At 30.0% G+C, this 20,789-nt stretch overlaps 1 protein-coding gene across 3 annotated transcripts in view; it reads right to left on the bottom strand.

The window, feature by feature from the left end:
• The window catches only part of Ocrl (Oculocerebrorenal syndrome of Lowe), a 115,652-nt gene that overhangs the window by 35,687 nt on the left and 59,176 nt on the right, over positions 1-20,789 (bottom strand). For all 3 annotated transcript variants that reach the window (XM_075360974.1, XM_075360976.1, XM_075360975.1), the window contains exons 8-12: positions 17,701-17,863; positions 15,980-16,158; positions 13,668-13,889; positions 8,734-8,869; positions 3,983-4,162 (exon numbers count right to left, since the gene is read on the bottom strand). In XM_075360974.1, the coding sequence (XP_075217089.1) occupies positions 3,983-4,162; positions 8,734-8,869; positions 13,668-13,889; positions 15,980-16,158; positions 17,701-17,863 (880 nt within the window). The remainder of the gene's footprint in view (positions 1-3,982; positions 4,163-8,733; positions 8,870-13,667; positions 13,890-15,979; positions 16,159-17,700; positions 17,864-20,789) is intronic.

Genomic DNA, 20,789 nt, shown 5'->3' with positions numbered 1-20,789 from the left:
GGTGCGCACTCCTTATTTTGGTTAATGATACTCTTTATTTTGACTTTCTCCTGTAAATCTACAGATTTCAAAAGCCTGTTTTTCCGAATATCATTTGGGCAAATCTAATGACAATATTACATTCTAACAATGTAATATTCATTTTCCAAAATGTTTCTCTTACTTTCAAATACACTATATTTTGATTTTCTGAAATTATTTTCTTGTTTATTTCATTGCATCTTTCATTCAATCATTTCATCTTTCATTTGCTACTTGGCAATGGCTATTAATTAAATTTCTTATGTCTATGTCATTTTTTGTTTGTTTTACAATCTCTATGTTCATCCAACAGTTAAAATATATTTCTTGCTATCAAGTTTCATATCAACTATTATATTTCTATCTAAAGTTTCCTCTCCTGCCTAAGTAGTTTCTTTTAAAAATGAATTCATCATTTCTAACTGAAATTATTTTTGTGCCATAATCTATATACGAGGTGTGTGAGAAAAGTAATGAGACTGACCTTTGACTTACCAAAGTTTTTATTTTTTCAAACAACAATATTATGCCCTTAAAAGTAGTTCTCTTGGGCATCTATACACCAGCAGAGTCGTTTCCACTCCTTAGCAGCATTGGAAGGCTTCAACTGGTAGGGCTTTTAACTGGTCGGTCACAGTCTTTTGGATGTTCTCCAGAGTTCCAAAACAACATCCTTTTAAGATATGTTTCAATTTCGGGACAAGGAAAAGTCACAAGGACTCCAATTACGTGAATAGGGGGGTTGAGGAACTGTAGGAATGCGTTTTGATGTCAAAACTTCCCTGATGGAAATGGTTATGTGACACGGGGCATTGTCATGATGAAGCATCCACTTGTCTGCAATGTCTGGTCTCACGCGAATCACTCTTTTCCTGAGCCTTTCAAGGACACCTTTGTAAAACACTTGGCTGACAGTTTGTTCTAAAGGAAAAAATTCTTTATGCACGATACCCCTTCTGTCAAAAAAGCAGCAAATCAGCATTGTTTTGATCTTCGATTTGCTCATTTGACATTTTTTTGGTTGAGGAGATGACGGGAGTGTGTGCCACTCTTTGCTTTGCCGCTTTGTTTCAGGATCGTACTCAAATATCCAGGATTCATCACCTGTGATCACACGATTGAAGAATTCTTGGTCATTGTCAATCCTTTCAAGAAGAAGAATGCACAGATCTCTTCGATTGTCCTTCTGTTCCATTGTGAGGTTTTTTGGCGCCAATTTCACACAAACCTTTTGCATGTCTAAATCGTTTGTCAAAATTTGATGTACAGTGAAAGTGTTTAAATTTAATTGTTCACTCATCATCCTTATTGTTAAACGACAGTCTGATCTCACAAGAACCCTCACACACTCAACGTTTTCATCAAATTTTGAAGTTGAAAGTCTCCCTGAGCAAGGTTGATCTTCAACGTGCTCTCGGCCTTCCAAAAATAATTTGTGCCAGTGAAAAATTTGTGCTCTTGATAAGCAATGTCTCCATAGACCTGCTTCAACTTTTCAAAGGTCATACTCGCGGATACCCCAAGTTTAACACAAAACTTGATTGCACGTTGGTCTAAATTCCGATGCTCCATTTTCGTAACACACAACAAAAACACAACTTCACTGATGGAGCTGTCAAAAATAATGTGTTGGCTGAACGGAGTTGAAACTTATACTGAGCATGTGGAAGGGATGAACAAACCGGTAGATGCAGTATTGCCAGATCATTTGCAGTGTTACCAATCTCCTTACTTTTCTCACACACCTTGTATATTCAAATTTAAACTTCATATCATTTCCTTTCAATCTGAATCCCATCTCTTTTTACACGACTGCCCAAAAAGGAGTGTAATGTATTTATGGTGTATGCAGTATGTATGTTTCAACTGTAGCAGCTCAACAGATTTCAAATTTAGATGTATAACCGTCCGCATTAGAATTCTTGCATTACTGGGAGTGTCATAGGCTATATAAATATAAAACAGACAAAAAATAAAACAGCTTTTCACCAACAGTACAGAATCTAACAATATTTCTTTTCTTATCTTATTACTTCTCCGATTTTTACATTAAAAGTGCTTTCAAGGATTTCCCTCATTGTCAGTTAATCAAAAAAAATTGTTAAAAATTACACATAATAAAAACATTAAAAATTGCTGCATATATTGTAAAGTATGTAGTTAAAAGTTAAAATAAAATAAAAATAAAAGTAAAGATAAAAATTGACTGTGGCTAACCACACATACAGTTCTGTACTTCTTATACTGTACTTACAGTACATAAGCACTACTTGTACTTATATATATAACAATGTTTAAATAAATTTAAAAAGTTTGAAAAAAAAATTATACTGTAAAATTGTCACCTGCACGCTCTCTTTAATTATCCTGTATTAAAAAGCAATGTTTTTTTTCACAATGGTGTTTTTTAATATTTATCTCTTGTTCTACATGTGTTTATAATTTTTTTTTAATTTCTTCAGCTTCATTATTAATAACTGGGATCAGAATTATTGATACCTTATTCTAGATATATCTTACAATCCATTTAAATTTTTCACAAATAGTTAGGCAGTATCTGATACTTTCCTGTTATCTCCTAAACCCTTGTGTATGATTTTCTTTTATGATTAGTATTAAAAGGATCTTGTCAATAATAAGTTTATACTTGCTGAAAGTTCTCTGTACTAACTTCCCAGCTCTTTACACCCACTTGCACTTCTCCTACACTGATATTCTTCCACTGTCTCACACTATTAAATTGTCATCTTCTATTTAATTAATTATGTCATTTATTTCTTTAAAGATCCAGTCTATCTTTTGTATTCTGCAGACAAGTTTGCATATAGATCTGCACAACTGACATGGGCTTGAGTTTTCAATTTATTCTAATTAAAATAGTTTTTATTATGATGCCTGTAATATATGTCAGTTGCTTTATCAACTCAGTGTTATTTTGATACTTAATATTTTTGTTTTTGATTTTAATTACTTTACAAATTTTCTATGAGATAACATTCTCTACAATAATTTTGAATTATTGTAAATTCTGAAATAGTGAGATGTCTATGAAGTTAAATATAAGATACAAAATTTAAAGGTGAAATAATTAAAGTTTCATCAAAGGTGAAAAGCATTGTTTCTTTTCTGTTTCTCTCCCATAATGGTTTTTTTTGAAGAATAGCTATTTAAACTCGCTAAGAAAATAATAACTGTATTTTTTAGTAACTTATCTACAAATTGACCTTAAACATTAGATGTAATAAGTTTTATACAAAGTTTATATAAAATATAATAATATAAGAAATAATATTATATTACAATATAATAAAGTAGTAATATTATAAATATAATCTAACCAAATCTAACCTATGCTCGCTAACCTTGACAAGCAAGCGAAGCGAGCATAGTTTTGCTAGATTATATTTATAATTTCTGCAAATGGTAATACTTTTATTATTTAGAGAATGATAAAGTAGATAAGTATTGAATTTTTAATATAAATAAATCAATAAAAAAAAAAAAAACAAACCAGCAACTGTTGGATTATCTAAAAATTGTCATTAATATTAAATTTTATTTCAAAGCCAATCTCTGTGGTGGATGGTAGCAAGTCAGCATTTGATCCAGACATCTGAAGTTTGAATCCTGGTCAGGCAAAGTATTTTTCATACACTATAAAACTCCATTTCTATATCCCTGTATACAAGCCTTTCAAAGTTTCTGTAGTGAATTACTGAATTAATTCATTAACATTAATAATAGATGTAATGAAACCATTAATATAAGAAAGTATTATTAATAAATTATATGAATAGATTAACATTAAAGCTAATGCAGATATAAACACACATGCATGTTGGTATTTTATAAAAATAATTTAAAAAAAAAAAACAATTAGTTTAAATAATTGTTTAAAATAAAACAATTTACAATGTTACATATTTTATATGTAACATAAAATATGTTACATTTTATTTACCTGTCCAGTATTTGCAATAATTAGATCTTTAGTCTGAGGTTCCAGAAATCGAAGTACATCAAATATAACTTCAGTGTTGTCCACCATCACTTGTGGTAAGAATTCATTTTCCAATTTATCTAATTTCTTCATTACTTCTTCATGTATTTTTCTGTATCTAACAGTGTCTATCACTCGGATCTGTAAAAAAAAAAAATCAAACTAAATTACACTAAACAAATGAGTATAGTTGTAAAATACTAAGAAAAATTATAAAACAACATATTTTTAAATACAATTTTCTATTTTTTAAATACATTAAACACAAACAGAAAATTTTATAATGTAAACATAGTACATTTAAATACTTCAGAGATATATTTATTTATAAATCAACTAATCTTCTAACAAAAAATGTTGACAACACAGTTGTAGGACTTTCCCATCGTGTGGCTTTTTCCTGATGTACAGCTTACACACACAACTTAATTTAAAATATTTATAATTTTATTTAAACACAATATTTTTTGTTTAATTAATTTGATTATTCTAACTAAAGCACGTGCGCCTACCATATGTCACTTGTGTGGTTGTGGCGGTACCAATGACCACATTAAATAAATTTTTACATTATACATTTGTTTCATTCTACCGCTAGCTCACCTATGATGTCAGAACACAGCAGACAACTACAGCAAAATTTTGATTTCATTTTTCGGTTTACTGGGATTCTTACAGGTCAGTTCTTCAAGATTCGGTGAAAACTCTATATGCCCTATTTTGAACGATGCCATTTTTTGGTTTTCTGGGGTTAATTTGTCAAGATTCGGTGAAAACCAGATATACCCAATTTTGACTGATCACCATACTTTTCCTTCTATATAGCTATTAGCTGCTATATAGACAGGAAAGTAATATTACATCAGAAAACCAACAAACAGAAGGTAATTTTAAAATAATTATAAATCGTAGAATGATAATTGAAATAATTATAAATACACATATAATTGATAGAGAACACAGTTACTGATTCACTGCATTTTATCCTGACTGGTGAATTATCAACTTATAAGGTCACAAATGGTTGCAATTTACTGTCTTGCCTAGGATCCTACTTAACAATACATGCATGCACGAACAGATATATACATACACAAACCCATAAAATTTTTTCTTTGTCAACCTGCATATATTTACCTCAATATAACATTTTTATACAGAGTAAAATGTAATCATTTGGTAAGGGGTGAAATTCAAAAATAAGCAACAATATTCTACACACAAGGACTTGTATGTAATTCACTTAACATTGAGTAACTTAGTAACTGCAAGTGAATATTAAATGAATAAAAGTGCTGATCAAATTTGAATAAATAAGTTTAGAAAAGAAACAAAGCTGGTACTAGACTCATAAACATTAACAAATTTTTTTGCAGAAGTTTGTTGCAAAATTCATATTTATTTGATAGTCCAAAAGTTCCACTATAGCAAAAGACTAGTCTTCAAGTGATTCAGAATGAATTTATAAGAGAAGGCAAGCTCTGCTTCAGAACAGAGAGAGGCAAAGATGTAGTCTACCTTCATTGCTTTTTAACTTGCATACAGAAGGAGCAATACAGGAATTGAAGAAAATTTTGAGGACAAATTAATTATCCAAGGAGAAAAATAAAAATTTTACGGTTTGCTGATAATATTCTTCTTTAGGTAAAAACTAAGAGTAGTCAGAAGAAACATTAAATGACATGGATTTAATGCTGAGAGGGAACTTCCGTCTTAAAATAAATAAGTGTAAAACAAGGTAATAAAATATGACAGAAGAAGGATAATGAGAAATTAAATATTAAGATAAGGGAACACAATATACCCCACACATGAGAGAATTTTGTAATTTAGATATTAAAAATAAGAATCAAATTGCAACAAGGAAGAGTTTCTTGCAGAAAATAAATCTACTGGTATCAAATATTACTTAAAAATTAACGTCTGTTTTCTTAGAAAGAAATTTTTGAAAATATCTGGTGGGTTGTAGTGCTACACTGTAACAAAATAAAAACAATTGGAAAAGTAGAAAGAAAAGGAGACCTTTGAAACGTGGTGTGGTCAGATTATGTTGAAAATTTGATGGACTGTTAAAACTTGAAATACAAAAAAGAAGAGAGAAATTTGTGGCAGAATCATGTAAACAGAAACTGGGTTGGGTTAGCGGGCCATTTATTAAGGCATTAAGTTTAATCAATTTGATGAAACAGCAACATGTAAAAATTTCTGAACATGACATAGAGAATTGAAATATATGACACTGATAATTGAGGATGTACTAAATATGATGAAGTTAAAAGATAAGCACAGAACAGAAAGGAATGGAAATAGCATCAAATCAGTCCACTGACTGATGACTCAATAATGAAAAAAAATTACAGTTGGATTTATAATCCAAAATGAAAAAAATAAATATTCCTGAATAATTTTGCTAAATCAGCTAGAAAAAGTAGGTTGCAACTTAACAGTTGGCATGATTATGTTTCAATCATTGCTAAGATCTTATACCAAAAAATTAATGTTTGTGATGTCTAGCGGATGTCAAACTACTTTTGAAATTTAATATGAATGACTAGTATGTAAGGAAATTAGTTTTTTTCAGTTTTTACATGAAATAGACTTCAGTAAACCCCTAACAAATATTATCACCATATCTTTAATTTTCATAAACAATCACAAATAGCTAATATCAAATTAAAAAAGCAATCGTATTAAAATGATACTTAAAACAAAAATTTCAGGTAATTAAGTTCATCATCAGTTAAAGTGAATTGAAGAGACTATCAATGAGGGGGTACAGAGGTGAGGCACATACAGCAACCTTATTTAATCACAGCCATTGTTAGACAAGTGATTATACCTGATTACTTTTACCTTCCCTATCTGTGTGGGGCATTCAATGGGTTATAGAGTTTTACATGATTAAAGTAATCTATCTACTTTGTTTAAAAGTAAATGCCCAGTAAAAATGTCTATCAGCAAAATATTTTATTAGGACACTTATCAATAACAGCAACAAAACAAACAAGAAGAGCAAGGAAACACAACTTAGGAATATTTGAAAATAAGCTTATCACAAATATTAATAATAGTAGATCAGAGAACTAAGAGTTTAGAGGAAAAAACAGATAATGTGTACATTAAAAACTTAATGGCTTTACTTAGTTTTCTAAAAAAGAATTTTACGGTAGGCAACGTTTTAACAAATAGCTAAAAATGTTAGAAAGTTTTAAATTTTAATAAAAGTAAATAAATAAAATAAAGTAAATAAATAACTTTCAAACTGTTGCAGCTAAAAACAATCATACAGTGACAAAAATATCCATGAGAGTAAGGTGATGCAGGCTTATTTTTTTCTCTCTATAGTTAATGCTGTAGAAATGAATTCTGATTTCTGCACCATATTTAGATTTTATGATTTAGTTACAATATTACTATTATGAACCAATTTAAAAAAAAATATATAATTCATTCTGCAATTAAATCTGGATGTAACGAACTGACAAAATTGTTTTCCTTCACACAAAATGAAATTCGAGGGTTATTTTTTTTTTCAAGGTCCGATCGATTATGAAATTAAAAACACAGTGAAAATAACAAATTTTTTACTTGTAACAAGTACTTACATAGTTACGCTATTTCTCTACATAGTCGCCACTCCGATTTAAACATTTGTCGTAGCGTGGTATCAACTTTCCAATACCCTCGTCATAGAATGGAGCCGCCTTTGTTTTAAGCCATGTTTCTATGGTCTGCAGCTCGATGTCTGTACCAAAATTTTGTCCTCCTAGCCAGCGTTTCATGTGAGCAAAGAGGTGAAAATTGGATAGAGCCAAGTCCGGGCTATATGGTGGGTGATCAAACACTTCCCAACGAAAACGCTGCAGGAACTTCTTTGTTACAGCTGGAGTGATGGTCGTGCCATCACTTTCTGTTGGAGAAGGGAGACTTTCTTTGGTTTACTGAGAGAATGAGAATGCATCCACTGTTGGGATTGTTCTTTTGTTTCTTCAGTTTCAAATGGACCCATGTCTCGTCCCCTGTGACAATTTTGTTCAAAAAATCTGCTCCTTCATTGTGGTAGCGCTGGAGAAACATTAGGGAGACGTCCATTCTCATTGTTTTGTGATGGTCGAACAGCATCTTGGGAACCCATCTCCCACACAGTTTGCGGTACTGAAGTCTCTCACTCACAATGGTGTAGAGAACTGACCTTGAAATTTCAGGAAACGAATCACTCAATACAGAAATTGTGAACAGACGATTTTCTCGAACTGCCTCATCCACTTGCTCAACGAGATCATCGGTTGACACTCAATTTCTTCCCTGACTGCCTGCATCCTGAACATCTGTACATCCTGCTTTAAAGTTCCTGCACCATTGTTGCACTTTGCTGTCACTCATTGAAGTTTCACCATACACATTACTTATTCGTCGATGAATTTCAGCTGCATTACACCCCTCAGCCTGAAGAAATAGAATTACCGCACACACTTCACACTTGACGGGAGATGCTATTGTTGTTGACATGTTTACGTGCTAGCTGCGTGTTCAGAACTAAACAAAGTGATGCGGTGTGATTGAAGGCCATACTAGAGACGCTGCGTAACACATATGCGCAAAGGTTCATCCGATTTTTATGAGGGTTTTTATTTTGCGGCCGATCGGACCTTGAAAAAAAAATAATCCTTGTAAATTAAGGAAAAGTAACAGCTAAAATGATATACACTTACTTCTGAACTGAAAACAGCACTAACTGGTTTGTGATCGCTGATTCTTAGCTGCGGATGGCTCTTGTATGACAACTGCTTTATAGCTTCCCCACGCCACAACACTCGATCACACCAAGCTGGAGCACGGTTCTTCTCGCTGCACACATTTTCCCACATCTCAGCGATCAAAACACTCAGCACCCACTGACAATGACAATGTTAATCATGTTTTTCTAATAATATTACATAGAAATATATGAAACTGATAATAAGTTTTTTTTACTTCGGCAATCTACTTCCAACTGAATGATAATGAATAGATACAAATAACAAAAGGTGGCTCACAGAATAGAATATATGAGAGAAGATTAAATGCTGAGGTACTTTTCTTTTACCAAAATTATTTTTTGAGTAAAGGAAAAATTTCTGTAAAGAGTTACGAAAACATTAAAACATAAAAAATGTTTAATATGTTTTAGATGGATATCTTTCAAATTTATTTTTATAATTTTTAACATTTGTAGGTAAACAACTGTTTTGTTTAAAACACACAAGTGTTTTGAAAAAAGTTGAACTTCTTACATTTGTGTTTAATTTTAACAGACGTTATTTACATCCATTTTCTCAGAATTAAATTCTCTACTAAGTTAACTAGAAATTTTTACTTGTTGGTAAATTAACAAAGTTATTTTATTCCAAACCTAAAAAAGTATATTTTCCAACAAAATATTTTCATGTTTCACCCTGTTTTTCGTGAGATGTTTTTCGTGAGGTCTGAGACCAATTTTAATCAATCTCTTAGATTAAAAAACCATAAGAAATCACCAAATTTACTGTTAATCTATATCCCAAAAGTTTTACGGTTTACTTTCACAGAGGGCTAAATATTTCACCAGTCGAAAATCGCTAACAAACCGTTTCCTGACCTATATTGTTTATATGAACTTTTTTCTCATTCTTGGCTGTAGAATCATCTCCTGAGAGATTGCTGTGGGGTGTGGAATCATTCTGGATATTGCAAATACAAAGACTTGCTTTAACCATTTCAAGGATCAAGCATTTCCCATGCTTTAGGAATTCCATGTCTTTAAAGAATGTTACCGTACACTTGCCTTTTTTATTTTAAGAGTTTAATTGTATTTTTTTGATTACTTTATTTTCTAATTTTTCTATTTAAGCTACCTTCTTAATTTCATTCCTTATTAAGCTTTCTTAATTTTTTATATCTGCTTTACATTTTTAAAATTTAATAAAAAGAAAACATCTTTTTTGTATGGGATGTTATTGCACAATATGATATTAAAAGTTTTCAGCAGAAATATTGAAAAGATAAAACTTTTTTTTTTTAATATTTTTATCAGAAAAGTAAAATTAACATTTTTTGGTGTGTAACTCGATACAGAAGGATTTAAAAAATCATGAATTTCTTTGAAAAAATAAACTATGTAAAATAGCAATAGTATTTCAGTCTTTGTTCTATCAATTAATAGATCTCATAGCAAATTTGAACTTTAGCTATAATGAACTAATTAGAAATAAGAGAACATTTACTTTTATACAAAGGATGAAACAAAATTTCTAGTACAATTTTTCTATTTTACTACATATTTCTTAAATGTTATTTACGGTAACAAACAAAAAGTAGCATATAATAATGTTTTCAGTTATCTTATACAATTAACTAGTTGATTTAGCTCCAACAGATAAGGTGAAACATTAACTTCTATAGGCAATCTTGTGAGGAGACTGATCAGTAAAGGCAAATCACAGATTGATAAAGAGAGTCAAATTGGAGGTAATAAGTAAGTCTTTCATAGTAATAAGGTTGTTTAATGAACTTGGAACTTTTGTGCTATAACAGTTCTATACTGAACTATAACAATATTACATTTTTTAAAATATAAAGACAGGCTTATGATGTTCACTGTAACTATTGTGTTTATTTCTATGCAAATATAGTCAAATGTTGGTAAATTAAGATCTTTCTGCAAAATTGCTAATTCTGAATATAAAAAAAAACTAATGACAAAAAAGTTTGCCTTTCACTGAAAATTAAGTATAAATTAAAATTAAATATAGTTAATGCAAACTGAAAGAAATTATAACATTAAAAAAAATTCAAACATGTATTATCATAGCAAAACATAAAACCAATCAACCAACATTCATATCATTATAATTTTGGATTGTGAAAGTTTATTTGTATCACACTGCAATTTTTAAAAGGGAATTCAGCTAAACTATCATTTAAGTTAACTCTTTCCAGCACAGTGTTGAGAATAAACAAAAGTGCCTTGCTGCACGGAATAATTATTTCACTATAAATTTATTTGAAATTTCAATATTACATTAACTAACATGACTTAAAAATGAGAATATAAAAAATATTTGAATAAAAGTAAAACAAAAAAGAATGGTGGTCCAAATTTTGAACCACAAAATTTACTACAAAATTTACATCTCCGCCTTGTTGTTCTATTTAGTTGATGTGATGAAGCAACAAGTCTCATGTCATTTGGAATGTTAAATTTCTTCTTCTTTGATACAGTCTGAAGAGAAACTGAATGTCGTTTTCCTTTAGCCTAAACATAGGCTGCTGACACTAATGATCTTGAAATAGCTCTATGAAAATCTTTTCAAGTTAATACATGGAATATTCAGAGCTTTATGTAATACATAACTACTTATAAGAACAACATTTATGTAATACCAAAATATTCTACGCAACCACTTTTGGTTTTTTCTATTAACTTCGTATGTTTCTTTTTAATTTATAAAACTTGTCCATGCAATTCATAGTAAACTGTAGTTTGGTATAACAGTAGGACAAGGAACTTGCATCTCTGAACCATCCTTCTCTTTTCTTATTACAAATGTTGTTACCCGAGGATCATGAAAATTTGTAAGCATATGAACAGTTCATTTATCTTTCCATTTAATGACTGCTACTCCTACATCACTGGTTTGCCATTCATATTCATTCCTTTGCATCAGCTTATCATCTTTAAATTTCGGCAAAATTTTGCCATTTTGATTGACTGTGCCACATCAAGATATCTCTTTGTTTCAACTGAACTTGTAAGTCGTGGCTGTTAAAAAATGATCAAAATATAATTTATGACTTTTATTTTCAAGTTCACTTGAAAGTCTTAAAATTACTGATGGCCCTAGGTTAAGTGTTCTTTCATTATCTGATTTATCCATGCAGATTTCACTCCCCCAAAAGTACCCAGATTTGTCTGCTAAGACCCAGATCTTGTACCCATGTTTATTGACTTATTGAGAAGATATTGTTTCAGTGAACTACAACCTTTAAATCTTATCAATAGCTACAATTTCTGAAAGGTGGAAAGGCTTTCTTGAAATTAGCAAATACTTCAATCGGGAATGGCCTCAACTTACATATTTTATCAAATGAACTATCTGATCTTGATGGAATTTGACTGTTGTCATCAAGATGAACACTGTCAAGTAACCAAAGTAACCAAATCAATTAACAGGCATCAGCTGAGTTGTATAAGAATCATGTATGTCTAAATCCAATGAACAATTAATCCCAAATTATAGAGATTATAATTCAGGAGAGGTTTGATACACATAAGAATATCCATACCTTAAAAAGTTTTTAACTCAGCTTTTGAAGACTGTTTGAAATTACCTGAATTTCCTTTATGCAGAAATTGTTGAAATATATATAAGTTAGTTTGACACACTACGTTTGCAATCACTCTGTCAGTAATAACCAAGGAAAATAATTCTATTGGTTCAGGTGTTTCATTTACAGCAACAATGCTTGGATCTGGTTCAGTAAAACTACTAAAAGAAAGCACAGGGTCTAATGTCCATGTATTTCCCCAGTTAACAATTTGTTTAATTATGGTTTTTTTTTGCGAAAAGAAAACCTAGATGTCAATATTTGGTTATATTGGATTCCTACATTTGGCGAAACAAGCAGTAGGATGCAGGCCATTGCGTCATTGAAACTTGGGGTAGGCTGCTGATATCCTGTAAGAGATGACCTACGTAAAACCGAACATCATGTAGTCAAGATAATAGAAGGTATGTGTGTGTGCTGCTGCTGCTGATCATTTGTGGAAAAGTGTTCACAGCTTACGCTTGGATCAGGTATCAGTAAAATATTGTGCAATTTATCCATGTCTTTGTCTGAAGTTGTTTCAGAGTTAAAATTTGATTTGCTGGCAGAATCATCTTCAATGTCACTTATGAAGTTTGTATCTGAAGGTATATCACTGTTCAAATCTTTGTAGATTTGTTCTACAGTTAGTTTTTTATACCTATCTACATTATGTTCACTCATCGTGTCACATCTAACTGAAATTTCACGGCACGGTGGTCCAAAATTTAGACTCTCACTTACACAGTTATAACAAAAAGAGCAAGCACTTTTCAAGTATTTGATGTACACCAGTAAAAAGATAATAAACTGAACTTTAATATTAATATAATTTCAACTATAATAGACTAAATAAATCTTACTAAACAATACCCACACATGTAACATTGTTGTAACGCAACACAACTGGTATACACACATTCTATCAGATTGTTTACATCGAGCAGACAAAGCAAACAGGGGTGCCAGGCACGTATATTGGTTCAAAAATATTGTATAATGTACAATACAAAGTGGTTCATAAACTAAATCAACATGTCAAAACTGTATTTACGAATAAAAAATTTGTTTATATTTTGAACCAACATGCAAGTTACTGCTGCAAAATGATGGAATATTATTTGAGCCGCATGCTGAAAAGAGTTACTCCATAAGATTAACTTTGCTATTAGACAAAAAATATTACAGTTTTTTGAAGATTGAATTACAGTGTTTATTTAAACTGAACTGTTTATTTTTATTTTTAAATAATTTAAAATAAGACAAATAGAATAATAAGAAATAAAAACATCGATAAAATTACTCATTCACCACATCTAACCTTGAGTCCCAATCATCAGTGCCCGGATCATATTTATAAGTTGGACGGAATGTTATATCACCTTCTTTGTAACTAGAAAATACATTGCCTTTTTTATGTTGCTGCTTTAATTGGTCACATTCTAATATTGGATTGTAATTGCTGATATCGACAAGCTCCTTTACCACATGCGGATCCATCTCCGTAATGCGATAATTAAGATCACCTAACCAATATATCTGACTGTAAAAAAAAAAACAAAAAAAACACTAATTCCTCTTAACACATATGTTATTATTAATGATAGCATAATAATTCTACTCATAAAATTATTACCAATGAGTTTTAAAGAATAACCTAAAGAATGTGGACTGGTCATGTGTAAATGATCAGGTTGATATAAATTTGGCCTTTAACTTTTTTTTGATATCCTTAAAGATAATGTGAATCATACTTTAAAAAGTTACTTTAAAATATAAATTAGTCAAGTATTGGATGACCAGTATTTTATGCACAACACAACAATCTATAAAGAAATTATTTAAAAGGGTTAAGAAAAAAATGGTGATGAATAATCCAGCACTATTATAAATCGTACAGTAATTGTCTTAAGTAGAATTCAAAATGAAAAGAAAATGATTATTTTAATTTGTTTAATCATAACAAAACTAATGTATAATAGCAGTGACAGACAATTAATTAATAAAAGATGAAACTGGAGTCATTAACTTAAATCAGATTTGTTTGCGTGTTTCTTTTATTCTTCCCTACTTGCACTGATGATATGGAAGATATTAGTAAATTTAACTGCAACAAGTCTCTAGGTATTGTGGCATACCCACCTCATTCATTGTTAAGCAGCTTTGAAGAAATAGTTTCAATACTCTTCACCTTCTAAGAAAGCTGCAGTTGTGCATCTAGGACACATTTCCAGACTTTTAAAGATAGCCATTGTTGTTCCCTGTTTAAAAAGGGCAACAAACAATTATAGACCAATTTCAGTGCTTCCTATCTTTTCCAAAACAATGAAAAGCAGAGGTTAAATTTTTTGACTAATAAATAATGTCTCTTTGAGTTTATAGAACGCAAATCTACTGAGACACTTTGCTTTGCTATATTTGAAAATTCAAACAAGTGTAATACGAGAGAAATTTCTGTGGACATCACCAAGAAATTTGACTCTGTGAACTATGTCATTCTATTAGATACTTAATCAAAAGTTGATTTTGGGAGAGAAGCTGTGATTGGTTTGAGAACAATTTAAGTAAGAAATCTCATTATGTCAAAATTCAGAACTACAATTGTACATTTAAAGCAATAACCTATGATTTCCTCTGGGTTCTTAGTTGAGTTAGGTTAGATCTAATTCTAATTTAAGTAGTCTTGATTCTGAATTGTTTAACGAATCATTAACTAGCTTTGTAAGTGAAACTGCACTAAACTATAACTCAAAAAGTTTGCCAACCCTAAAAAATAATATGCAACAAGATTATGTTTTATTAAAAATGTCTACTTTTAACCAGTTGTCGCTCAGTAGTAAAACCAAATATGTACAGTTTAGTTTAAGACATCTTTCTCATTGATATATTGTATTTTAACTGTATATGCTGCCTTCTACTCAATGATACTGTGTAGAGTTTGTATGTCATTTAAGCATGCTGACAGTATTTTTAAATGTTTGAGTTTGTTTATCGATAGGAAGTGTGCCTGGGATTTTCAGATTAAGACTGTAAATAGTTATATGTTTTCAGAACTACAACATTTTTATTTTTTAAGCAATATGTATCCTGTAACTGTGTTTTAAGAAAGGTTTATTTTTCAATCATTCATTCTAAATTCCATAATGGAATTTTCTTTTGGAGCAGAATGTGTTTTTCAAATATTAATACTACTATAATTGTTCAAAATAAAATTGTAATATTAAATGTAAATATATACGTATTAATTGTAATATTAAATGGAAATTGGGATTTTTCATTTTTCAGCATCTTGAAACTTTTAGATATCTTTTTTATTTATACTTCTTGAAAGTAGAGATTAATGCAGTTATTTCAGCACCCATACTCACAACCTCATTGGTTACTTAAACATTCTACAGATTTACATACTCCTTAATTTTTTTAGTCTTATCATGGGGGAAGTAAAATTTTCATATGAACTTCCAAAACTTTGAGTTTTCCATTGCATTAGTGTAAACTGAAGCTCAGGCCTTACTATATACCTTATTATATATTAGAAACAAGTTGAATTTAAAAAAAAAATTGTATATCAAATATTGAAAAAAAAAATTATAATATTTAAAAATGATAATTTTGTCTTAAATTACTACTCACTCATGATCCTTGATACCCTTTGGTGGCAAGAATCTGGCAAATGTAGCCCTTGAACAGATATCATGAAAGTCCTGATTACGTCTTTCATATTCTTCAACATGTGCAGCAAGATGTGAATTAACAAAACACATGGATGTACTATGTAGATCAAACCTTACACAAACACCTCCTTTATTACCCTGAAATTACAAAAAACAAGATAATTAATAGACTGAAGTACTAAAATAAAAAAAAAGAAGTTGATACAATCAAAATTACAAATGAAACACGATTAGCACACCATCAACTTTGTAATTCAATCAGTATAAACATGACATGGTTCAAGAAATAACGGCAGAAAATGGCTAAGTAAAATAACACCTTTTAAATAAGCAGTTCTTCTGCCACAAGAAACAGTTCAGTTACCCAACTTTCTAAAATAAGGCTTCTAAATAGACTAGTGCAGAACTAAAAGTAGTTTAGAACAGTTAATATGCTAAACTAATAATATCATATTTGATTTTGTAAGGTTGAATCTGTCAGTTCAAAGGAATAAACACACGATTAGCTTAGAGAGGTCAACCAAAGGTGGATACAAAATCAACGACAGTAATAACAGCTGTCTTCTATAGTGATTTATCAGCATAAAGCTTTGAAAATAAATAACTATATGGTGCTATTAAACTTATATACTTTAGAAACACTGGCAGAGCTTACAGAAGTGCAGTGTTCATTACTTTTAAGAAAAGGGCTGTTGCTAGCAGTTTCAAATGCAACTTATTACAAAATACTCTGTGTGCTCTACTTGTTTCTAGATCATACAGAAAAGAGTTGAATTTTAGTTAACATCTCTACGTTAAGTAGCAGCAATTTTTGGACTACAATACAACATCATTCCTCCAAGCTAGACAGGATCATGTGGTCCAGGTGAATGAAAGTTTGAATAATTCAGTTATGTTGTACAGCCTTCTAAGACCACAATAATGTAAAATGTAATGGGCAGAAACTTATTTAAAATCACGCATATTATTTGAATATATGTAATAATGTTAATAAATTCAAACTTTGCTTATTACACACGATAAATTTTAAAGAAATTAGATCTTTCAGATATCTTCTAATAATAGATGGATGAATTCACTACATTATTACTGCTAAAATAGCAAATGCTTACAAAGAAACACATATCTAACCAACTGATGGCTCTATAATCTACAAGCCTTAATTCACCTCTAAGTTAAGTATAAAAAATGCAATTTTTCCAATTTATCTTCACATTATTGAACATTAAATGCAGTGAAAAACTTTGTGGGAATTTTTTCATTTCAAAATTAGCTGCAATTAAAAATTCATTAGGTAATTTTATATAAACATAAATTGGTTATTATAAATTTATTATTTTATAGAGAAAATATTTCAATTCAAAAGCAATCAACCAGAAATTACATTTTGAAGATTGATGTAATGGGCAATTAAATAAAATATGTATGAGCTTAACCTGCAGAATTTGTTGCATTATGTCACATAAGTTTTAATATTACTTTACAACAGTATTAGTACTATGTATACTTTTAATTAGTATTAAATTAACAGTCAGTTCGATGATAATAGTCAATTTTCAAACATAATAAATAAATTTCTATACAAATTTATATTTTGTTTTGAATTATACTTGTATATTCATTTATTTATCATACTGAAAGTAATTAAAAATTATAAATTAACATATTAATGATACACACCAGTTTACCCATGATACCAGTTCCAACAGTCTCTGTGGCAACAGCTCTAACATATGCAGCATGATGTTCTTGCACAAACACCAATAACATCATGCCTACTAGCCGAACCAGTGCAATTTTTCTATAAGTTGCTTTAGGATGTAAACTGTTCATTACTGCAGATCTAATATAAAACATTAATGAATACAAATAAATAAATTTTGGTATATTATAAGTCACTTGACATCTAATGAAGGGAATAAGACAAGATATAGATTTCCAAAAATCATTTCTTTGATACAAACATTTTTCAATAAGGAAACTGACCTACCAGGAATATTTATTAAAAAACAAAACAAAAAAACACCACAGTACAATCTAATATGTGAAAAAAATCTATTAATTTTTGTTCTATTCAAATCTCCATAATTAAAATTTTTTTATATGATACATACTTGGATTTGTACATTATTGATTAAACAAGGCAAATTAATTTACTTTATATTTAGGCTCTTGAACTCATAAGATTGTTCTGCACTGTTTAAACCATTCATTAGATATGTTGAAAAAATTTACAGGCTCATTTTTTTTTAATATCCATGAGAAAAATTAGATTTTTATTTTTGAAATTTATAGAAGTGGGGAAGATCTAAGGAACTAAGAATACACTGGAAATTAAAGGATGTGAAGCATGAAATCCCTATGGCCAAATCTACATTCAACAAAAAGATTCTGTAGATCACCCAAATTAAAAAAATGTTGGGTGTAATTTCACTGCATACATGAGGTATTTACATGAGGCTGATGATCAAAGCATTTGTCTCAGTGAAAAACTGTATAATATTTAAATACATACTTTAAGACAGTCATTAATTGTTTTTATTTTAATTATTACACGCTCGAACATACTTTTCTACATGTATTAACTGTATCATTTTTCATGTAGGTTTCCTTAAAACCAACATGAAATTACAGAAAGGTAATAATAAAATACAGGTGACTTCAAGATAATCTGTGCATAAACTTACGCAAACAACCAAATTTTTAAATTACCAGTAAACATTGTTTAAGCAAGTTTAGAAAAGTGAGTTGATTTTTCCTTTGGTTTTTCTAAATAAAATGCAGGTTTACATACTAAACAGCAAATTTCTTAGATATTTATGAACTTTATAATTAACCTATATAAAAAAAGGTATATTAAAAAGGCCAGTATTCTTTAAAAGAACAGCTTAAATCCTGGGTGTACAAAAAAGAATATCAGGGTTTTAATTTGTAATATCTCTTATATATATGAATAAACAGTTTGTACAGTGTTGATTTAAGGCTAGAATCAAAGATCAAAAAGAATAAATTTAGTTGCGTGCATAGCCATAGATTGATTGCCTACCTTTCTGCTTGATGTGCTATTAGCAAAAATGGCGACTCCTGAACAAAAAGCTTTCTGTGTTTTGCAGTTTACTAAATATGAATCTGTAGTTACAGTTCAATGTGTACACCACAGAAAGTTTCTGATCCTCTAAGTGACAAAAACATTCGTAGATGATGTCTGTGTAAAGGGTAGAGTACAAGATGACCAAGGGTGTCTGAAAAAATTGTTAAATGTGACAGGGGGACTTTCCTGCATAGTACTAAAAAAATCTGTTAAGAAGGGCAGCCCCGAACTAGTAATACTTATGATGACGGTGTGGAGAATATTTTAAGGAAATGTTTACATCTGTCCATATTTTTTACAGCTGTTGCAGGTTATGACGTCTTACAAACTATGCTGTGCATGATATGACTTTCTTCATTATATTGCATTTAGTGATCAGTAAACATTTAGTCTTAGTGGAAAAGTTAACATACATAATAATCGTATTGCGGGACAAAAATTTCCCATCTGAACTCTTACAATGTGAAAGAGATTCCCCAAAACCAAAAGTTTTTGTGCAATATCCCCAACGGCAAGTTTACCAGCTGATCTTATTCACTGAAGCAAGCATAACAGGAGTTGCTTATTTGCTGGCTCTTCAAGCAACAGGAATTGCTTTTCATGGCTCTTTCCTCAATTACAAGAGACACCAGAGAATTTTATTTGGTATTAAGATGGTCTGCATCCTCACTCGCATAACTCTATATGGTTTGGTTGAATGATTTTTCCACAACTGCTGGATTGGTTAATATGGACTTAATGACAGAGCTATTTGTGTTGGCCTCTTGCATATATGCCTCTACTACCTACAAATCTACCCCATTTGAGGCACAGGATTGATTCATCTGTAACTTCCATTACTTCAGACAGGCTGATTAAAGTGTGAGACAAACTTTCCTATCAGGTGAAAGTGTGCCATATAATGAAAGGTGCTCACATGTAGGAAAAAACTAAGTTACTCTAATATTTTATTTATGATTATTACTTACTATAAGTCAAAGTTAACAGATATTAAATCCTGAAATTCTTTTTTAAATACCCTGTATAAGAGAAAAACAATCACAAAATTTATACTTTTCCTATAACTGACTATAAATTTATTAAAAAACTTATATAAAAAAATTCATCCTACAAAAGAATGTTATAGCTTTTCAGTGGCAACATCTGCCAGTAAGTAACTTAAGCAACTTAGTGGTAACAACTGCCTAGCTAGTAATTTTCAATGCATCATCTTTAACTTATCTTTACAATATCATTAATTGCACAGATGTCAAATTTCCTACAATTCATAACCACATTCTTGCTTTATCAGCTTGTAAATTTTTCTTCCTAGAGTTAATAAAAATTCTCTTTCAACATTATTCTTAATATTTCCATGAAAATAAAAATATAATTATGAACTTTCTGAAAATAAAAGTTAGACCTACAATTTTTCAAAAATTATTTATAAATTAAAACTATATTTTTAATGTAATAATTTTCTAAAACTAAATAAGAAATGCTTTAAAAAATAATAATTAAAAAAAAATATTTTCTGAATAAAGAAATAGAATACACACCATTTTGAAAATAATAAAACTAATAGAACAAATTGTAAAAAAAATAAAATAACTAGAAAGGTAATAATATTAAAAAAAAAACTACTGTGTTACATAATAAAACGATCCTTTACTTTTGTTCACTATATACAGGACGTTTC

Source organism: Lycorma delicatula, chromosome 3, assembly GCF_047948215.1.
Source record: "Lycorma delicatula isolate Av1 chromosome 3, ASM4794821v1, whole genome shotgun sequence".
NCBI lineage: Eukaryota > Metazoa > Arthropoda > Insecta > Hemiptera > Fulgoridae > Lycorma > Lycorma delicatula.
Note: the sequence above shows the minus strand (reverse complement) of the source record. Positions and strands in the feature narration are given on the sequence as shown.